Below are 19,506 nucleotides of genomic sequence, written 5' to 3' on the forward strand. Positions count from 1 at the left end.
TCAGAAACAAAATATGACCAATTTGCAATATGTTCATATCTTAAAGTTCCCCAAAACATGTTTTTTAAGAAAACAAAAAAGATGACCAGGCATGGTGGCGCACACCTTTAATCCTAGCACTCAGGAGGCCGAGGTAGGGGATCACTGTGAGTTTGAGGCCAGCCTGAGACTACATAGTGAATTCCAGGTCAGTCTGGGCTACAGCAAGACCCTACCTTGAAAAACCAAAAAATAAAATGAAAGAAAGCAAAAGGCATTAAATGGGGCTGGAGAGATGGCTTAGCAGTTAAGGCATTTGCCTGCGAAGCCAAAGGACCCAGGTTCAATTCCCCAGGACCCATGTAAGACAGAGTCACAAGGAGCATAGGCATCTAGAGGCCATTTGCAGTGGCTAGAGGCCCTGATGTACCCATTCTCTCTCTGTCTCTCTTCTCTTTCTCTCTCTCTCTCTCTCTCTGCTTACAAAATAAACCAATAATTTTTGAAAGCATAAAAAAGCAAAGCATAAAATGGAGAATAAGTTAGTAAATCCTATCAGAAAAAATTAAAAAGAAAAAAAAACAACAGGGGCTGAGGAGATAGCTCAGCAGCTAAAGGTACTTGTTTTCAAAGTCTGCAGGCCCAGGTTCAATTCCCCAGTCCCCACATAAAGCCAGATGCATAAAGTGGTGCATCCATCTGGAGTTTGTAGACTATAATGAAACCATTCATTCCCTCCTTCTCCCTCTCCCTCTCCTTGCAAATAAATATTTTTTTTTTCACTCAGCTTTTTAGACCCAAGAATTCCATGGCTGAGCCTTATCCTAAGGAAGTGAACTCAGAACACAAACAAAAAGAAGCTTCTGAGCCAAGCGTGGTGGCGCACGCCTTTAATGCCAGCACTTGGGAGGCAGAGATAGGAGGATCGCCAAGAGTTCGAAGCCACCCTGAGACTACATAGTGAATTCCCAGGTCAGCCTGGGCTACAGTGAGACTCTGCCTTGTCAAAAAGCAAAACAAAGAGCAAACAAACAAAAGACGGCTGTGTAATGATGATTCCAGTCACACTATTTATAACAGCAGGATTCAGGAGCCAACTGAAATAAATGCCCAATGACAGGGAAAATGCTTTGGCAGGTGACAGCACATCAGCACACACAGCACCACGCTGCAGTTAAAATGACAGAAGATAGCAGAAAAACACAAACTGTTTCAAAAGGGTGCTGAGCAGCAGCCAGGCCTGGTGGTACAGTGTGTAATTCCAGCTACTCTGGAGGCTGAGGTGGGGGTGGGGGGATCACAAGTTCAAGGCCAATCTGGTCAACTTAGTGAGACCCTGTCTCAAAATATTTTTTAAAAAGTGACAGGCTGGAGGAATGGCTTAGCAGTTAAGGAACTTGCCTGCAAAGCCAAAGGACCCAGGTTCAATTTCCCAGGACCCACATAAGCCAGACGCACATGCAACTGGAGTTCATTTGTAGTGGCTAGAGGCCCTGGCAGGCCCATTTGCTCTGTCTATCTTCTACCTCTGCTTGCAAATAAATAAATTAAATTAAAAATTTTTTAAGTGAAAAAGAGGTCTATATCCACAATGTAGATCAGTGGTAAGGGATCACTTGTATAAGCCCCTAGGTTCAATCTCCAGGACTACCAAAAGAAAGAAAGAAAGAAGGAAATAAATCAGAGCTGAAGAGATGGCTTAGCAGCTAAGGCGCTTGTCTGAGAAGCCTAAGGACCCAGATTCAATTTCCCAGTACACATGTAAGGCAGATGCACAAGGTGGCGCATAATGGAGTTTATTTGCACTGGCCTAGAGACCTAGCATGCCCATTCTCTCTATCTGCCTCTTTCTTTCTCTCTCTCAAACAAATAAATAAAATAAAATAAAAATAAATCAACACTAAGCAAGAAAATACATACATGCATACTGAAATTCTTCTGAAGTACCAGGTTCTGTCCAGCACACCTTCTGTATCTTGGTGACTCCCCACGAACAAAGTAATATCACCATATTCCCCTTATCTACTGAGAAACCTGAGGAACTTGTCCAAGGTCAGAGTAGCCGAGAAGTCAGGAAACGTGTCATGCTCACCCCACAGCCCATGCACCCCCTGCATCCTCACTGCCCGCCTCTCCTCGGGGTGCTCCCTTCCCATAATGACATCATGACTGCCAGGAAGGCCAAGTCCAGAGACCTAAACGGCCAGCAAACGTGACACAGCACCTGAGAAAAAACTGTAAGAGAGTATAGCAGAAATCAAACTGACCGGAAAAAAACAAACAAAAAAAGCAAGCCTTCTCCCCACCAAAAAACATTCATATATACTGGGATCAACAAACCCCAGAGAAGCCAGGCATGGTGGCTCACACCTTTAATCCCAGCACTCAGGAGGCAAAGGTAAGGGGATCACTCTGAGATCCAGGCCAGCCTGGGACTAGACTGAGCTCCAGGCCAGCCTGGGCTAGAGCAAGACCCAACCTCACAAGAACCAAAATAAGGGGGAAACAAAGAAAGAGAAAGGCAATGAGAGAGCAGTTAGCAAAGCCAGGCTCCTGGCAGGGCTGGATGGAACCACAACACAGAACAGCAAGAGCCGAGGAAACCCCTTCCAGTTCTGGGTCTTAGGCTGGAATTGCAGGGGTGACAGGAGAACAGTGTCCACCTACTGTTTCTAGACGCTTCTTCCCTGGGCACAGACGCACAAGAATTCAATGTGTAAAGCATGTTCCTCCCATGATGTGAACAAAGGAAAAGAAGAGACTGGAGCCATCAGGAAGAATGGGCATGGGACGGCATCACTAGTGGCATTGTGAACGTGGTGCCCTGCCTCCCCGCAGGATCTCGGCTGGGTCCCAGGGGTGTTGAGGGGCTGTGGAAGCTGCCCCCAACACTGAGCAGGAAGGAGATGAGGCTGGAGCTGGAGATGGCACTGTAGTGTGCACACTGGCAGAGTGGCACAATCTTTCCATGGCAAGGGTAGAGTCCTCCAGCCTGGGGACAGACTCAGCTCTGCTGGGCTACAAAATTTCCCTGGGTCTCTCTGCTTCCCTGAGACCAACTGTCCAGGGCCTCCACTGATCACAGCTACTCTGGGGAATGGCGGTGGGAGGTATACCACGTTCTTTTATTTTTTTTAATTTTTTTGTTTATTTTTATTTATTTATTTGAAAGTGACAGAGAGAAAAAGAGGCAGAGAGAGAGAGAGAATGGGCGCGCCAGGGCCTCCAGCCAGTGCAAACCAACTCCAGACGCGTGTGTCCCCTTGTGCATCTAGCTAATGTGGGTCCTGGGGAATTGAGCCTCGAACCAGGGTCCTTAGCTTTTGCAGGCAAGCGCTTAACAGCTAAGCTAAATCTCCAGCCCCCACGTTCTTCTCTCTACTTTTGTATATGTTTGAACATTTCCAAAATAAAAGTTAAGAACCATCCCTTCTCAGCCTTTTGGCTAAGATCAAGTATAGTATCTGTTGTTATCAGTTTAATATCTGATATGTCTTCTGTTAGAGAACAATATATTAACTAGATTTTTGAAAAGTGGATTTCAAATAGGAGTTTTCTCTGTCCACTCCACACATCAACATGGTATTGCAGTACCTCCAGGAATGGTGTGCCCTCTTGAGGGAAGCAAAAAAAAAAAAATGTTTTAACAAATGCAGCTAAGCACAGTGGTAGATACTTCCAATCCTAGCACTTAGTAGACTGAGGCAGGAGAATTGCCAGGAGTTTAGACCAGCCTGGGTTATAAATTGGAGACCTTACCTCAAAAAAAGAAAAAGAATGTTGGGTGTGGTGATACATTCCTTTAATCACAGCACTCAGGAGGCTGAGATAGGAGGATCACAGTGAGTTGAAGCCACCCTGAGACTACATAGTAAATTCTAAGTCAGCCTGGACTACAGCAAGACTCTACCTCAAAAAACAAAAGGGGCAGGGGTAGAGGGCTGGAGAGAGGGCTCAGTGGTTAAGGCGCTTGCCTGTAAAGCCTAACAACTCATGTTCAATTCCCCACTACCCACGTAAAGCCAGATGCACAAAGTGGTGCATGCATCTGGAGTTCTTTAGCAGCAGCTGGAGGTCTTGGCAAGCCCATTCTGTCTGCCTCTCTCAATCTCTCTCTGCTTTCAAGTAAATAAAAATATTTTTAAAAAATAAAGAAAGAGGGCCAGGCATGGTAGCGTACACCTTTAATCCCAGCACTTGGGAGGCAGAGGTAGGAAGATCGCCATGAGTTCAAGGCCACCCTGACACTACATAGTGAATTCCAGATCAGCCTGGGCTAGAGCGAAACCCTACCTCAAAAAACCAAAAAAAAAGAAGAAGAAGAAGAAGAAGGCTCCAGTGACACAAACCTATAACACCAGGACTTGGGAGGTAGAGTGTAGGAAGATTAGGAGTTCAAAGTCACTCTCAGCTACACAGCACTTTGAGGCTAGCCTGGACTATAAGAAACTTTGTCTCAATAAAAAAAACAGGCTATCTGGGTTCCAATGACAGCTCTGTCTCTCCTTAGCTGTGTGCCTCTAGGCAAGTCACTTAGCCTCTCTTCACTTGTCTCTTCATCTCTAAAAGGGAATAATGAGGGGACCTACCACCTAAGTGTGGTATGAGGAGGGCACGCCACAGAAAACGTGACTCAGTGATTAAAGTGCTCACTGGCCAAGCCTGGCAACCAGAGTTCAGATCCCCAAAACCCACATAACGCTGGGCACAAGTGACACAAGTCCAAGTCTGGAATCCCAAACACACCCACAGCAATGAGAACCAGGAGAAACCCAACTCTCAAGGGCCAGCTAGTTTGGCTGGTCTAGTGTTCACAGATGACAAACCACGACAGATCCCGTCTCAAACAAGGTGGAGCGGACCAACACCCCGAGGTTATCCTCTGATGTCCCCATACATACTGTGGCACCTGTGCCCATACACACACGCACAAACACACACGCACCCCCAAAAAGGGGAGAAGTTGCTAGCAGGCAGGCTAGGGAGATAGCTAAATGGTTAAAGGTGTTGCTTGCAAATCCTATTGGTCTGTGCTCAATTCCCCAGCACCTATGTAAAGCAAAGTGTGTGTCTGGAGTTTGTTTGCAGTGGCAAGAGACCCTAGCATGGACACATTCAAATACATTTTTTTAATAAGACGTTTTTTTTTCCTAAGGTAGGGTCTCACCCTAGCCCAGGCCAACCTGGAATTCACTGTGTAGTCTCAGGGTGGCCTCGAACTCACGGCAATCCTCCTACCTCTCCCTCCCGAGTGCTGGGATCAAAGGCGTGCGCCACCACGCCCGGCTCAAATAAACTTTTTAAAACTACTAGAAGGGCTGGAGGTCCATGGCTAAGGTGCTTACATGCAAAGCAAAGCCTAATGACCCAGGTTCGATTCCCCAGTACCCGCGTCATGCCAGATGCACAAAGTGATTCATGTATCTAGAATTCATCTGCAGTGGCTGGAGCCCCTGGTACTTCCATTCTCTCCCCCTTCTTCCAAATCCACAAATAAAAACAGTCAGAGGGAAGGAAGATCGATTGCTCACTCCTAGTATGTGGCCAGGTATAGGGTAAGCAGGCAGTAATGTCAGCTAGGATGACCCTCCATTTTGAAACAGGTACTGAGGGTGGGTCATTTAGAAACCACACATCCACGTGCCTCAGTGGGCTGGATGAAGTAGCGTAGAGGCTGCACTGTGCAGAATTCTGAAACCTCGGGTAGCAGCCAGAGCAAGGGCTCCGGCAGCTCAGCTAACCCAGGCCTCGGTAGGCCGAAGGGACAGACAGAGCTCCACCTCCCTCACAAAAAAGCCACCACCAGCAACAGGAAGCTGCTTCCTTTCCTCTCCTTCAGGGCCGGCATTTCCTTTTTCGTTTTAAAAAGCATTCCTAGTCTGCAGCACAGCCCGTCCCCTCCCCTCCAGTCCCAGCTCAGGCATGACTCTTGCTTTGTTAAGCTGCCCACCCAGAGATCCTGAGAGGGAGAGTATCCAGGGCAGAGGGAGGTAGGTGGCATGTCCCAGGCAGGCAAACCTCTTAGGTCCTGGGCTATGTTTCTTGTTGGAAGGATTAAGTGAACCTTGTCCTTACTTGGTGGCATAGTGCCCAAGAGACCCCAGTTGCCCAAAAGAGGCTCCCTCAACACAAAGCCACTTCTCCCACTGGCTGAGGCTCAGTTCCACCTGCAACTCAAATGGGACCTCCAGTTTATAAAACACCTAGAATAAGGGGCTGGAGAGATGGCTTAGCACTTAAGGCACTTGCCTGCAAAGCCAAAGGGCCCAGGTTCGATTCCCCAGGATCCACGTAAACCAGATGCACATGGTGGTGCACATGTCTGGAGCCTGTTTGCAGGGGCTAAAGGGCCTGGCATGCCCATTCTCCCTCTCTGTCAAATTAATTAATTAATTTTTTAAAAACCTAGAATGAAAACAACAGTGGCTCAAAAAAGAAAATGCTAAAAAGGCCGGGCTTGGTAGCACACCCCTTTAATCCCAGCACTTGGGAGGCACAGGCAGGAGGATCGCTGTGAGTTCAAAGACACCCTGAGAGTACACAGTGAATTCCAAGTCAGCCTGGGCTAGAGTGAGACTCTACCTTGAAAAACCAAAACAAAAAGGGGGAGGGGGCTCAACCCGAATATACAGTTTATCAGTTTATTGTCATTTATTGTCTCCCTTTTTTCTGCTCATAACTAAGGTAATGACTCCCCAGCTATGTTCCAGGAAGGATAGGAAGGGTAGAGGGAGAGAATTTGTGGATAAATCTGCCAGAGAAGTCTTGTGGCAGGCATCTTAAGACCAGAGGTTTCCAGGAAAATGATGAGATACATTTGACACGTTCCTTCACAGGAAAATCTTAAGTATGAGAAAGGCCACATGTAGAACCTTCCAAGGACCCAGGCTTGGTGGAACAGGTGGCCTCAAAGCATTGTCTAGTGAGAGAGAACACTCAGGTGGCTTTCTGCTCTATTTCTACATGTATAATTGTGTGTACATGTTTGTATGTGGGGATACAAATGTTTGTGCATGTGTGTGTACATGCATGTAGAGGCCAGAGGTCAATACTGGGTGTCTTCCTCAATGATTCTCCAACTCATTTTTTGTTTGGGATTTTTTGGGGGGTTTTGTTTTACTTTAGTTTTTTTTTTTTTTTTTTTTTTTTGGTTTTTCGAGGTAGGGTTTCACTCTAGCCCAGGCTGACCTGGAATTAACTATGTAGTCTCAGGGTGGCCTCAAATTCACGGCGATCCTCCTACCTCTGCCTCCCGAGTGCTGGGATTAAAGGCGTGCGCCACCACGCCCGGCTTTTACTTTAGTTTTTTAAGGCAAGTCCTCACTCTATCTAAGCCAAGCTGACCTAAAACTCACTGTGTAGCCCAAGCTGCACTTGAAACTAACAGTGATCCTCCTGCCTCAGCTTCCTGGGTACTGGGACTAAAGGGATGAGCCACTACGTCCAGCTCATGGGGTTGTTTTTTAAAAATTACTCACAGCTTTTTTTTCTTATTAGCAAAACTTTATGTGCACTGGAGATGGTGGTATATGCCTGCAATCTTAGCACTAGAGAGGCTGAGACAGGAGGATCCCGAGTTTGAAGCTAGCCTAAACTACAAAGAGACTTGTCTAAAAGAAAAAAACAAACACTATGGCTGCATCTTGAGCAAAGTTGATCCTGCTTATCTATCTCAAAACTAAACATAAACCGGGCATGTTGGTGCATGCCTTTAATCCCAGCACTTGGGAGGCATAGGTAGGAAGATCACCATGAGTTAGAGGCACCCTGAGACTACATAATAAATTCCAGGTCAGCCTGGGCTAAAGTGAAACCCTAACTCAGAAAAAAAAAAAAAAAACTAAACATAAACTGGGTGTGGTGGCACATGCCTTATTCCCAGCACTTGAGAGGCAGAGGTAGGAGGATTGCCAAGAGTTCGAGACCACCCTGACACTAATTCCAGGTCAGCCTGAGCTAGAGCGAGACCTTGCCTTGAAAAACAAAAAAAAAAAAAAAAAAAAAAAAAACTAAACATACATTAATTGGCAAAGATGGGACTCCACCAGCCTAGAAGCAGCTCATCTCAGCAGATCTGCAGAAAGCAAAACTCTCCCCATCAATACAAACCTGCATTTGTTCTGAAAGAAAAAGGTATTTTTCCCAATCATAGCTGGCCTAGTCCACAGATTGCAAATCAAGTCTTATTCTGCAGCTGGGCACAGTGTCGCATGCCTGCGGTCCCAGCACTTGAGAGGCTGAGGTAGGAGGATTGCTGTGAGTTTAAGGCCAGGTCAACCTGTGCGAGAGCGAAAGACCCTGCTTGGATGAGTCAAAAACAAAAACAAAGCAAAAAAAATTATTCTGAATTTTCAAAAAAATTTTAAACACAAATCTCTGCTCATCCCTGCCTTTTTTCTGAGGGCAGAAAAATGATAAGAGAGAGAAAAACAGCCTGCAAGCAGAGTGACTTCAACCTGGCAATGACACTGCACACCACCAAGGCAACAGAAAATGCAGAAAGATATAAACACCCAGGCTTGGCAAGGTGGTGGTGGTAGCAGTTTGGACTGAGACTTTTTTCAGCGCATGGAATAAATGACAAAGCATTTATCTCAACAGCTGGCCCCACAGCAGGCTTCTGCATCTTCACCTGGATTCCAGCATGAGAGAGAACACAGAGAGGGCGTTGACGCAAAGGCTGCACCTGGGCTTGAGAAACGGCTCAGCTGTTAAGATGCTGGCCTGCGAAACCTAAGGACCCAGGTTCGATGCCCCAGTACTAATGCAAGCCAGATGCACAAGGTGGCTCATGTGTCTGGAGTTCCTTTGCGGTGGTTAGAGGTCCTGGCACACCCATTCTCTCTCTCCCTCTCTCTTTCTCTCTAATAAATTAACTAATTAAAAAGGCTGCACCTTATGAAAGCAATTGGAAAGAAACAGGCCCTGCAGGAGGAAATGTCTGCTGGTTCTCAGTAGAAGGAAGAAAGACTTGAAAGTCTATAATCGGGGCCAAAGGTTCAAGAAAGTCCATTCAGTCTGGGAGCGGGGGAGCACGCTTGTGATTCTGGCAAGACAGGGTTTGAGGCTAGCCAGAGCTACAGAACAAGACACAGCCTCAAAAAAGAAAAGAGAAGAAGGAAGAAGAGGGGAGAAGAAAGGGGAGAAGAAAGGAGAAGAGGGGAGGGAAGAAAAGAAAAAAATCCATTCCGCCCGAGCCATGCCCACACAAGACACCCCACATAGTGTGCTCCAAAAGCCCGTGCAACCCTCAGGGTCCCTGGGACACTGGATAGAGCAAGGAAGGCCAAGCCGTGTTTCCTCTTGCAGCAACCCCGTGAGGCAGGCCTGTGGTCCACACCCTTCCCATCAGAAAGCCAGGTTGAAGGCGCTACCCCATCTCACTCAGGGCCACTAGCTCAGCGCTCCTCCAAACAACCACGTTCATTCTCTCCAACAGGTGCTCCTGACCAGTGACCTCCCCCACACATCCTTACCTGTAAGGGAGGTAGGCTAGCCATGTAAACAGCCAGGATCTCCTGCAGCCCTTAGGAACCCACAAGTTTACTGTCAACCCCAGAGCCAAGCACTCAGAACAGTTCTCACATCAGCATCTGTCACTGGGATGAAACCATACCTAGTTCAGGGAAGTGCTTGTCATGAGCCAAGTGATCAAGACTTCACCTTAAAACCAAAAAAACAGACTCCAGGCTGGAGAGATGGCTTAGCGGTTAAGGCATTCACCTGCAAAGCCAAAGGACCCAGGTTCGATTTCCCAGAACCCACGTTAGCCAGATGCACAAGGGGCACATGCGTCTGGAGTTCGTTTGCAATGGCTCTCCTCTTTCTGCTTGCAAATAAATAAAATTTTAAAAAAAGACTCCACCTTCTGAGGAAAGGTAAATGGTGTGAATAGAATCAAAACGTATTGAGCCAGGCGTGGTGGCGCACGCCTTTAATCCCAGCACTCGGGAGGCAGAGGTAGGAGGATCGCCGTGAGTTTAAAGCCACCCTGAGACTACATAATGAATTCCAGCTCAGCCTGAGCTAGAGTGAGACCCTACCCAATAAACTAAAACAAACTAAAAACCAAAAAAAATAGCATATTATATACAACTAGGCACACGCCGTTAGTCTCAACACTAGGGAGGAAGAGGTAAGAGGATCGCCATGAGATTGAGGCTACCCTGAGAATACATAGTGAATTCTAGGTCAGCCTAGTCTAGAGCAAGACCCTACCTCAAAACAACAAAATTATATACATATATATATATATATATCAGCCTGGGCCAGAGTGAAACCCTACCTCGAAAAACCAAAAAAAAAAAACTTCATTTTCTAGCCTCTGGTGACAGGCGCTACATAACACGAGCTATTTAGGAGGGTGACGAAGAAGGATCGCAACTTCAAGGCCTACCTTGGTTGTATAGTAATTTCAAGACTAGCTTGGGCCACTTAGTTAGACCTTATCTCAAATAAAAAGTAAAAAGAGAGCTAGGCATACATCTCAGTGCTAGAGCACTTGCCTAATGTGTAAAACCCTGGGTTCATCCTCAGCACTACAAAACAAAAATAGATAAATAGAATCTCTCCATTTGGCTATGAATGGTCCACAATGACCTGTTCCTAGAACCAAAGAGACCAAGTTCAGTCCTTCCTCTGCCAGACAGGAAGGGTGTCTCTTGTAGTTGGTCCAGAGACCCAACTTCCATTGCAACTACAATGCTAGACTCACAATGCTTGGCATATAACCCTGATCTTCAGACACAAGCCAGTAACCCAAAACCCATAATTCCTCATGTATGTCAAAGAACCTCAGCCAAGGGTTTTACCCCATCTCTTGCTTAAGACCCTGGATCTAAGCATCACTACACATGCAGCAGCAGAGGGACAACTGTATAAGCACTGCCACTTGCTAAATTCTGCCAAAGGGACTTTAAATGCAAGATGAGAAGATGGCTCAGTGGTTAAGGACACTTGTTTTCAAAGCTTGTGGACCTGGGTTCAATTCCTAAGTTGCCCACATAAGCCAGAGGTAAAAGAGTGAATCAAGTGTCTGGTGCACGTTTACAGAGGCAAGAGGCCCTGGCATGCACATATACACACATGCAAAAAAAATAAATGGCTTTAAATTTTTTTCTAAAGTTTTTTTGAGGTAGGGTCTCACTCAAGCCCAGGCTGACATAGAGTTCACTATGTAGTCTCAGGGTGGCCCCAAACTCAATGCCATCCTCTTTCTTCTGCCTCCCAAGTGCTGGGATTAATAAAGGTGTGCACCACCAGACCCAGCTTTTCTAAAGATTTTAAATAGATCCCTGGGCATAGTGTGGAACACCTGTAATTCCAGCATTCAAGCTGAGGCAGAAAGATAAAAAGTAAGAACCCAGCTTTGGCTAGGACATATCGAGGCTCTGTGTCCAAAAGAATTTTTTTTAATCCAGCAAAGCCGTTTGGAGGAAGAAAGAACAGCATGACTAAGAAATAGAATAATAGGTTTTTCTAATGTTAAGGCCCAGGGGCTGGAGAGATAGATGGCTCAGAGGTTAAGGCAGTTGCCTGCTAAGCCTAAGGCAGTTGCCTGCTAAGCCTAAGCGCCCAGGTTCAATTCCTCAGCATCCATGTGTAGCCGCATGCACAAAGTGGCATATACATCTGGAGTTCATTTGCAGCAGCTAGAGGCCCTGGCCTTTATTCTCATTCATTCTTGTGTTCTCTCTTTCTCTGCTTGCAAATAAGTAAATAAATATTTTTTTAATGTTAAGGCCCAAATAAGCCAACATTGGGAATGGAGATCTACTTAAAAGAATGTCTGGTATAGCCACACAATTACAGTCTGATCATGACATTACCTAAGCACATGTGGTGAGACAAGGTATTTAGAAGGCGACACACACGGAATACTCCACAAACACATGCATGTACACTTCTATGCAAATGCAAGATAAAGAGATTGGAAGATGCAATAAATGGTCACGGGAATTAACTCTGAGATTAGTTCATTTTCCTTTCTGAGTCAACATATATTAATGTGTATCTTGAATATTTCAATTAAAAGGAGCAAGTCAGGGCTGGAATGATGGCTCAGTGGTTAAGGTGCTTGCCTATAAAGTCTAACGACAGAGGTTCGATTCCCCAGTACCCACATAAGCCAGATGCAGAAGGTGGCGCATGCGTCTAGAGTTTGTTTGCAGGAGCTGGAGGCCCTGGTGTGCCCATTCCTTCATTCCTTCCCTTATTCTCTCTTTCTCTCTCTCTCTCCATGCTTACAAATAAATAAATGAAATATGAAAAAAGGACCAAGTTAAAGAGCATGTGCCTTATCTGAAGAATTGCTCAGAAAGGCAGGTAGCCATTTAAAAAAATTATGAGTAAGTCGATCTCTAGGCAGCTTCTCATTTCTCAGAATGAAACTAGCACGAACCTGGTTGCCTCACCTCCTGCTGACGGAACCCTGTCTTCGAGGATGGGATGGGCTAGACGCGCGGGAAGCCGGGGCAACACCCAAACTCCCAGGCTGCATAGCCTAGGGCAGCCCCTCCTCAGGCCAATGGGCTAGAATTGAGCCATCCGAAGTCCCTGGGCCCTTTGGCTTACTGACCATTTTCTTCATGCCAGTAGCCATGACCTTGACCAAAACCCATGCCCTCCCCCACACCCGCATGATTTCTAGAGGCAACTGCAGAGGTTGCCACATCAGTTCTCAGGACCAGAGCACGGTGGTACACACCTATAATCCCAGCACTCAGGATGCTGAAGCAGGAAGATCACCAGGAGTTCAAGGCCAGCCAGGGGTGCACAAGCTATCGAGAGCAGTCAACCACGTTCAGCTACCCAGTAACATAGGCTCTGCAGCCCTCTGAGCCAGAGTTTCCTTTGAACTGGAGATGAACCCCTCCCAAGTGTGCCAAAGCATGCAGAAGAGCCTGATGGAGGGCTTCACACAGAGCATGTGTCAAGAATGTTCCTCATCCATGTGGATACTCTCCCTGCAAAGGTCACTCCCATAACACTAGGCACACCAATGTGGCCTCCCTTTGAGAATTCTTTTTTTTTTTTTTTTTTTTTAGTTTTTCGAGGTAGGGTCTCACTCTGGCCCAGGTCCCTTTGAAATAAATTAAAAAAACACCAACCAGTCTGTTCTGCAAGGACATTCTTAAAAAGGAGGGAAGGGGGACTGGACATGGTAGCAATATCTTTCATCCTAGCACTGGAGAGGCAGAAGTAGGAAGATCGCCATGAGTTCAAGGCCACCCTGAGACTACATGGTGAATTCCAGGTCAGCCTGGGCTAGAGGGAGACCCTACCTCAAAAAAATAAAAAAGAACAGCTCAGGGACTGAACCACAGGCTTTGCTGCTACCCCAAACCACTGCAGACACGGTCACAGGCCAGACCTTTGTGCAGGATCCCTCTCTGGGCCACAGCCAGCAGGCAGGAAAACATCTGGTATGGAATGCTGCTTCCCAGGATTGAGAGCCAAGCCAGGTGTCTGGGAGGAGAAGGAACAGCCCTGCGGGTAGGAGGCATTATCCCTTCCCCAGGCAGCGACCCCAGCCTCCGGGCACCCCTGGTTTGGGGCACAGAAGTGATAAGACTTCCCTCCAGCACCGCAGCCCTCCCTGGCTCACAGCCTCTGGAAAGAGTAGGTCCTCCTCGGGCCTCCTCTGAGGGACACGTGGGACGTGGGTTTGTCCAGGGTAAAAGTCACCAAGGTGAAAATGGACACCCAAAGACAGAGGGCCTCCTCTCTGCATCCCTTTAACCGACTGGAATCTCTCAGGCGAGGCTAAGAACACTGGGTGAAATGCCACTCCCTGCAACAATACTGGCATCAGGAGAGGAAAACCAGGTTTGAGACTCAGTTCTTCCAGAAACATCTGACTTGGGAGATGTCACCTAGACTCTAGGAATATTTCCCATGGTGCCAGGAGATCAGACTAGCCAACAGCTCTGTGAGATTCTCAATACACGGCCCACTCTGAAGCGCTCTCTGCCAGCCATGGTACTGGAACACCCCGCTATCTTCCTGCCTGGCCACCCCTTTAGCCCAAAGGCCAGGCAGACCCCTACTCCAGCCAGGGCGGCCACCAGCTGGGAGGGCCCTAAGCACATCAGTAGGGAGGGAATGTCTGTCCAGTAAACACACCCTTCGGCTTCCAGCAGTTCCACCAGACACCCAGGCCCTCACACAGCATGCTATGACCCCCTTCCAGGCCCACTGGGTGAGGGCTGGGCCTGCCTGCCTCCCCAGTTGCTCTGGCTCCAAGACAAGTGCTCAGGGAAGCAGCCAAGTGCGGAGACTGTACCCATGGCTCCCATCAGTCTCAGGAGCAAAGTCTCTGGAGCGAAGCCCTTTGGGCACACCGTTCTGGGCACAAGGGAGGCACCCCACACAGAGCCAGCACTGGTGGACTGGCAAGAAAGAACATGTTACAAAAAAGAGGGAGGCCGGGAGATGGCTCAGTGGATAAAGTGTTTGCCATGAGAGCGTGAGGACCTGAGTTCAGATCTCTAGTACCTACATAAACTACCAGGCAGAGTGGCACGTGCTATAATCCCAGCACACCACACCGAGGAGGCAGGAACAAGAAGCTAGCTTTCTGGTCTAGCCGGATCGGTGAGCTCCAGGTTCAGTAAGGGACCCTGTCCCAAAATAAGGTAGAGAGTAACGGGTGAAAACACGCAACGTTGACCTCTGGCCACACATGTGTGCCATATGCATATGAACATGCATACACACATGCTTTGCTTATATATATATCATTGATTTATTTGCAGGCGGAGAGAGAAGGAAGGAGAACGGGTGTGCCAGGGCTTCTTGTCACTGCAAATGAACTCCAGATGCATGTGCCACTTTGTGCATCTGGTTTTACATAGGTAGTGGGGAATTGAACCTTGGCTGGAAAGCTTTGTAAGCAAATGTCTTTTAACTGCTGAGAGTCATCTTTCCAGCCTATGTGTATATATATTTTGTTTTGTTTGCTTGGTTTTTGTTTGTTTGTTTATTTCTTTGTTTGTTTGTTTTGGCTTTCAAGGTAGGGTCTCACTCTGGTCCAGGCGGACCTGGAATTAACTACGTAGTATCAGGGTGGCCTTGAACTCTCGGTGATCCTCCTACCTCTGCCTCCCAAGTGCTGGGATTAAAGGTGTGTACCACCACGCCTGGCTTTGTTTTGTTTTTTGAGGTAAGGTCTCACTCTAGCCCAGGGTGACCTGGAATTCATTCACTCTGTATTCTCACAGTGGCCTCAAACTCACAGTGATCATCCTATCTCTGCCCCCCTCCCAAGTGTTGGTATATATATATATATATATATTTTCAAGTACCTAAAAAGTGAATAAGCATGAGGCAACATGAGCATTTGCTTTTGTGCACGATTATTCTTCCAGTCCCTTACACATGTGGGACCCCAGGGGAGCCCAGCAGATGGGACCCACAAACAAGCCAGGGGTCTCTCCATGGGCAGAGCTGGTCGGCAACACTCCTGCTTGCCTCGTGGAGTTGTTAGTGCCCCAGGAGGACACAATGCAGACAGCGTGCAGATTCGACCTCAATGATACAGCCGAGCCACCTCTGCCCGGGAACACTCTCGTTTCTGGCTGTGTCCTCACCCTTTGCATTTAGATAGGAGAAGTGTGTGTGATGAAGTCAGTGGATCTCCAGGAAATCCTAGGAGGCTGAAAAGAGGCCAGCACCCCGCTGGGCAGGTCAGGTGGGGGGGGTGAACATTAATCCTTGGCTTCTCCCCCGCCCTTTTTTTTAATGTGGTGCGGAGGGTCTTGAGCATACTAGACAAGTACTCTACTACTGAGCTGTATTCCCAGCCCTTCTGACTCCCCTTTCAACCAAGTGGGACCCACCACTCCACAGAGTAAAGATGGCAGTGGCCAGCAGCATGCCATCATGCCAGGGATCTCCACAGGCTGTCTGCCACTGGTCAGTCTCCCAGGGACTTACTGTTCTCACAAAGAGCTCAACTAAGGAGGTCAGAGTGGGCTGGGCCTCTTAAAGTTCTGCCAGAAGCTTGACATAATTGCATAAGCCACACCCTTTAGCCAGACCCTACTTGGGGGCCAGCCTGGTGTGCGAAAGGAGACTTCGAACGAGGAAAGGCAGTCACTGGGACATAGTTCTGACCCACGTAGCCTCACCACATGCCCCCTTAACTCAGGCTGCCGGAATTGCTTTTTGGCCTGTGTCATCCATTTGTATGAAATCAGGGCCAGCCATATTTGCTCCTTCAAAAGGTGTCCTGTGCATGAATGTCACTGAACCCTCACCAGTGAAAGAGTTTATGGACAGATTCTTGAGAACAGTGCAAACTTGGACTCCATAAAATGTAAGAGTAAGCAATCTGTCTCCACTATTCAGATGGAGAAGCTTGAGAGTAAAGACATGGGGCTTGCCCAAGGTCACCTAGCCAGGACCACTTCAGAAAGCTGTTGGCTTTCTCTTCCTCCCAGTGCGCCTGTCGAGAAATGCTCATAGTAATAAATGTATGTCTTCCACGATCCGTCCAGTGCCTCTGGATTTTGGAACTGTTCTTAAACAGGGACAGCTCCATGAACAGTGTCCACAAATGTTTGATTCAACCCAACTGAGCCTCCATGGCTAAACCACAGAGCACTGACAGACAGACCTCAGGGAGCCTCTCCAAACTCCCTGTTAAGCAGACGGGAAGGCTGAAGCCCCAGGGATGAAGTTGAAGTTATTCACCCCAATTAGCTGGTAGCAACACCAGGGTCAAAATGCCCATCCCAAACTGCAACCCACTTACTGACTTTTCAAGACGCAGAACTCCCAAATATACTGACTATGACACATTCATCCTACTCACAATGCAAATGGCCCATGGCCCTGTGGGTGCCACCAGAGGTGACCATGCAGCACATTCAGCAGGGAGGCTGCTTCCTAACCAGCTCAGAGGCCTGAAGAGTGGGAGGCTTGGGGGATCGTGGTGCCACACCTTGTCAAAATGTACAACTGTGGAAGTTAAAAGCAAAAAGCAAAGTCATTTGCAGAGAATAAAAGAGCAAGCCATTCTTTTATATTTACTCAGGGGGCCAGGGATGTGGGGACAATCCACAGAGGCCAACACAGAGAACATTCTCTCAGCCCCACACACAGTCCAAGCAGACACACAGCACTGGACAACGACCCCTCCCCCCAGAACGAAACCTCACAGGCCCCCTATTGTGTCAGTTGAAAAGCTGAACTTTGGGGCTGGGGAGATGGCTTAGTGGTTCAGGCACTTGCCTGCAAAGCCAAAGGACCTCCTTTCGATTCCCCAGGACCCATGTAAGCCAGATGTACAAGGTGGCGCATGCATCTGGAGTTAGTTTGCAGTGGCTAGAGACCCTGGTGCACCATTCCTCTCTCTCTTTCTCTGTATTGCTCTCTCTCTCAAATAAGTACAATAAAATAAATTAATTAATTTTTGAAAAAAACTGAACTTCATCAGGCAAGCGGGTGTGCATACACACTCAGCTGTATGTTCAAGAAAGCTACATGCAGAAGGACACATTTGGGAAAAAGAGGAATGACATTGTTGATTTGCTTTTTAAGCAAAGTCCTGTTGTAGCAAGTTGTAACAATTTAAAAGACAAAACCAAAAAACAAAAATAATATCCAACACTACTTGGAGTCTTCCACTGTCCCTGGCTTCACAGCTTTTAAGAAAATAAAACTACAGGAGAGTCACCATGACCATTTTAAACCATTTTAGGCTCAGGCTGTTGGTGTGAGAAGGAGGAGGACCGGTCTTGTAATAATTACAGCAATCACCAGCTGGCCCTATAACAGCTGGCAGAGACAGTTAGCAATGGTGGGAAGAGACGAGGATCTAATAAAATAGAACATCCCCAGACCTACAAGAGCCCAGATGTGGCAATACAAGATGGGAAGAAGCCCTTCTTCATGGTGGGGCAGCTATTAACTGGCCCCTGGAATTTCAGAGGCCTCCCAGTTGTTGGACCAAAGCAAGCTGGGAAGGCAGTGGTTTCCCTCCATTGTGTAAGGGGTGGGGGAGCTCCCTCTTCTGAGATCCCAACCACCCTTCTAGCTGGTTCTTCCAAATCCTTTTAATACTGCACTTCCCAGCTATAATTTGAGAGAGAAAAGCTCACATATCTTATTTCTTAGTTGCACTCCAGGCCATGTCTGCCAGCACCCCCTTAAGTAAGCAGTGTCTTCCTCCCTACCAAAGATTCCCTTCCCCAAGTATAATCCTTCCTAGGCCAAAGGCCAGTGTTTGGAAGGAGTTGGGATATCGGTGGATAATTACATTTTGAGTAATGAACCGCTGTGACATCGTGAAAGGAAAGAACCCCCCACCGGCCGGTACATCAAAAATGCCTGTTTCAGCAAACACTTTTTGAAAAGTGGCAGACAAGACCTGGAGGGATTGGAAAGGAAGGGGACGCGGAGAGCGAGGGCTTAGGAAAAGCCGGGGCGGCAGGCCTGCACTCAGTTTCCCCCATCATCCCGGCTCAGGCACACTGGCGGGTGCGGGTGGGGGGGGGTTCGGTGTTGTCCAGAGCGTGACTCAGTTGGGCAAGGAGTCCTGCGGACCCTGAAAATGGGGGGGTTGGGATGGCAGGGGATGTCTGCACTCAGGCACCTCGCTCCGCCGGGTCCCCCACTGCACATCCCCTCCCCCAAACCCTGTCCAAGGTGAGTGCTGGCCCTGGGTCCTCACGCTGTCGCCTCTGCAAGCGCGAGCAAGGGAGGAAGAAGATGCAGCGAAGTCCCCGCGCGCCAGGATCGTGCAACTCCGATGGAAAACACTTGGAGTCGTTTCCCCCGGCCCAGTCCGGGTTCTGGGACCCTCGGGCGCCGCCGCAGCCCCCTTTACCTCCAGGGTCCGGATCTCCTGCTGGGTGAGGTCGTTGGACACCGAGCATTTGGTGCGCAGCCCGCGCAGGCTTCCGATGGAGATGTCGATGAGCTTCTGGAGCTGCCCGCATTGCTGCAGCGCCCGGCCGGCCGCGGCCCCGGCGCCCCCATCCGCGGCCGCCGCGTCCCCCCCGCCACCGCCGCCGCCCTCCTTCTTCTCGCCCATCGCCGCCGCGCGCAGCGCCGCTCTATCCATGCCTCGGCATCGGGGCCGCGGGGGGCCGGGGCGGGGAGCCCGGGGGTGAAGGTGGGGGGGCTGGACGAGGAGAACCCCTTGGCGCTGCCGGCGCCCGGAGCCCTGGAGAACAGGCTGCAGAGTACCTTCCTCCCGCCGCCCAGCCGCGGCGGCAAAGCGAAAGACTACGCGACCCGACGGCTGCGGTTCCCAGAGCCTTTAAGCAGCAGCGGGGGGCCGGATCACGGCCGCCAGGCATGCTGGGACTTGTAGTCCGCACCGCGCATCTGCTGCCCAGCCCGCGCCCTGCGTGGGGCGAGGGGGGTGGCCAGCATGGGCTGCTCTATGGTAACTCCTACCCCGGTGCAAACGAGTAGTGAGCGGGGTTTCGTTCCAGGCACCCCTAGCGCTTCACCTCCCCACCTACTACAGCCCCCCCAACACACACACACACACACACACACACACACACACACACA

General features: G+C 48.7%; 1 protein-coding gene and 1 non-coding gene across 4 annotated transcripts in view; one reads left to right on the forward strand and one right to left on the reverse strand.

Moving 5' to 3' along the window:
- The window catches only part of Ksr1 (kinase suppressor of ras 1), a 166,705-nt gene extending 147,657 nt beyond the window's left edge, over positions 1-19,048 (reverse strand). For all 3 annotated transcript variants that reach the window (XM_045158602.1, XM_045158601.1, XM_045158603.1), the window contains exon 1: positions 18,812-19,048. In XM_045158602.1, coding sequence (XP_045014537.1) covers positions 18,812-19,048 — 237 coding nt within the window. The remainder of the gene's footprint in view (positions 1-18,811) is intronic.
- LOC123463654 lies at positions 3,405-3,595 on the forward strand. The gene has a single exon (XR_006639057.1). It is a non-coding gene; the product is annotated as a U2 spliceosomal RNA (small nuclear RNA).
- Positions 19,049-19,506: the final 458 nt, after the last annotated feature.

Source organism: Jaculus jaculus, chromosome 9 (genome assembly GCF_020740685.1).
Source record: "Jaculus jaculus isolate mJacJac1 chromosome 9, mJacJac1.mat.Y.cur, whole genome shotgun sequence".
Taxonomy (NCBI): domain Eukaryota; kingdom Metazoa; phylum Chordata; class Mammalia; order Rodentia; family Dipodidae; genus Jaculus; species Jaculus jaculus.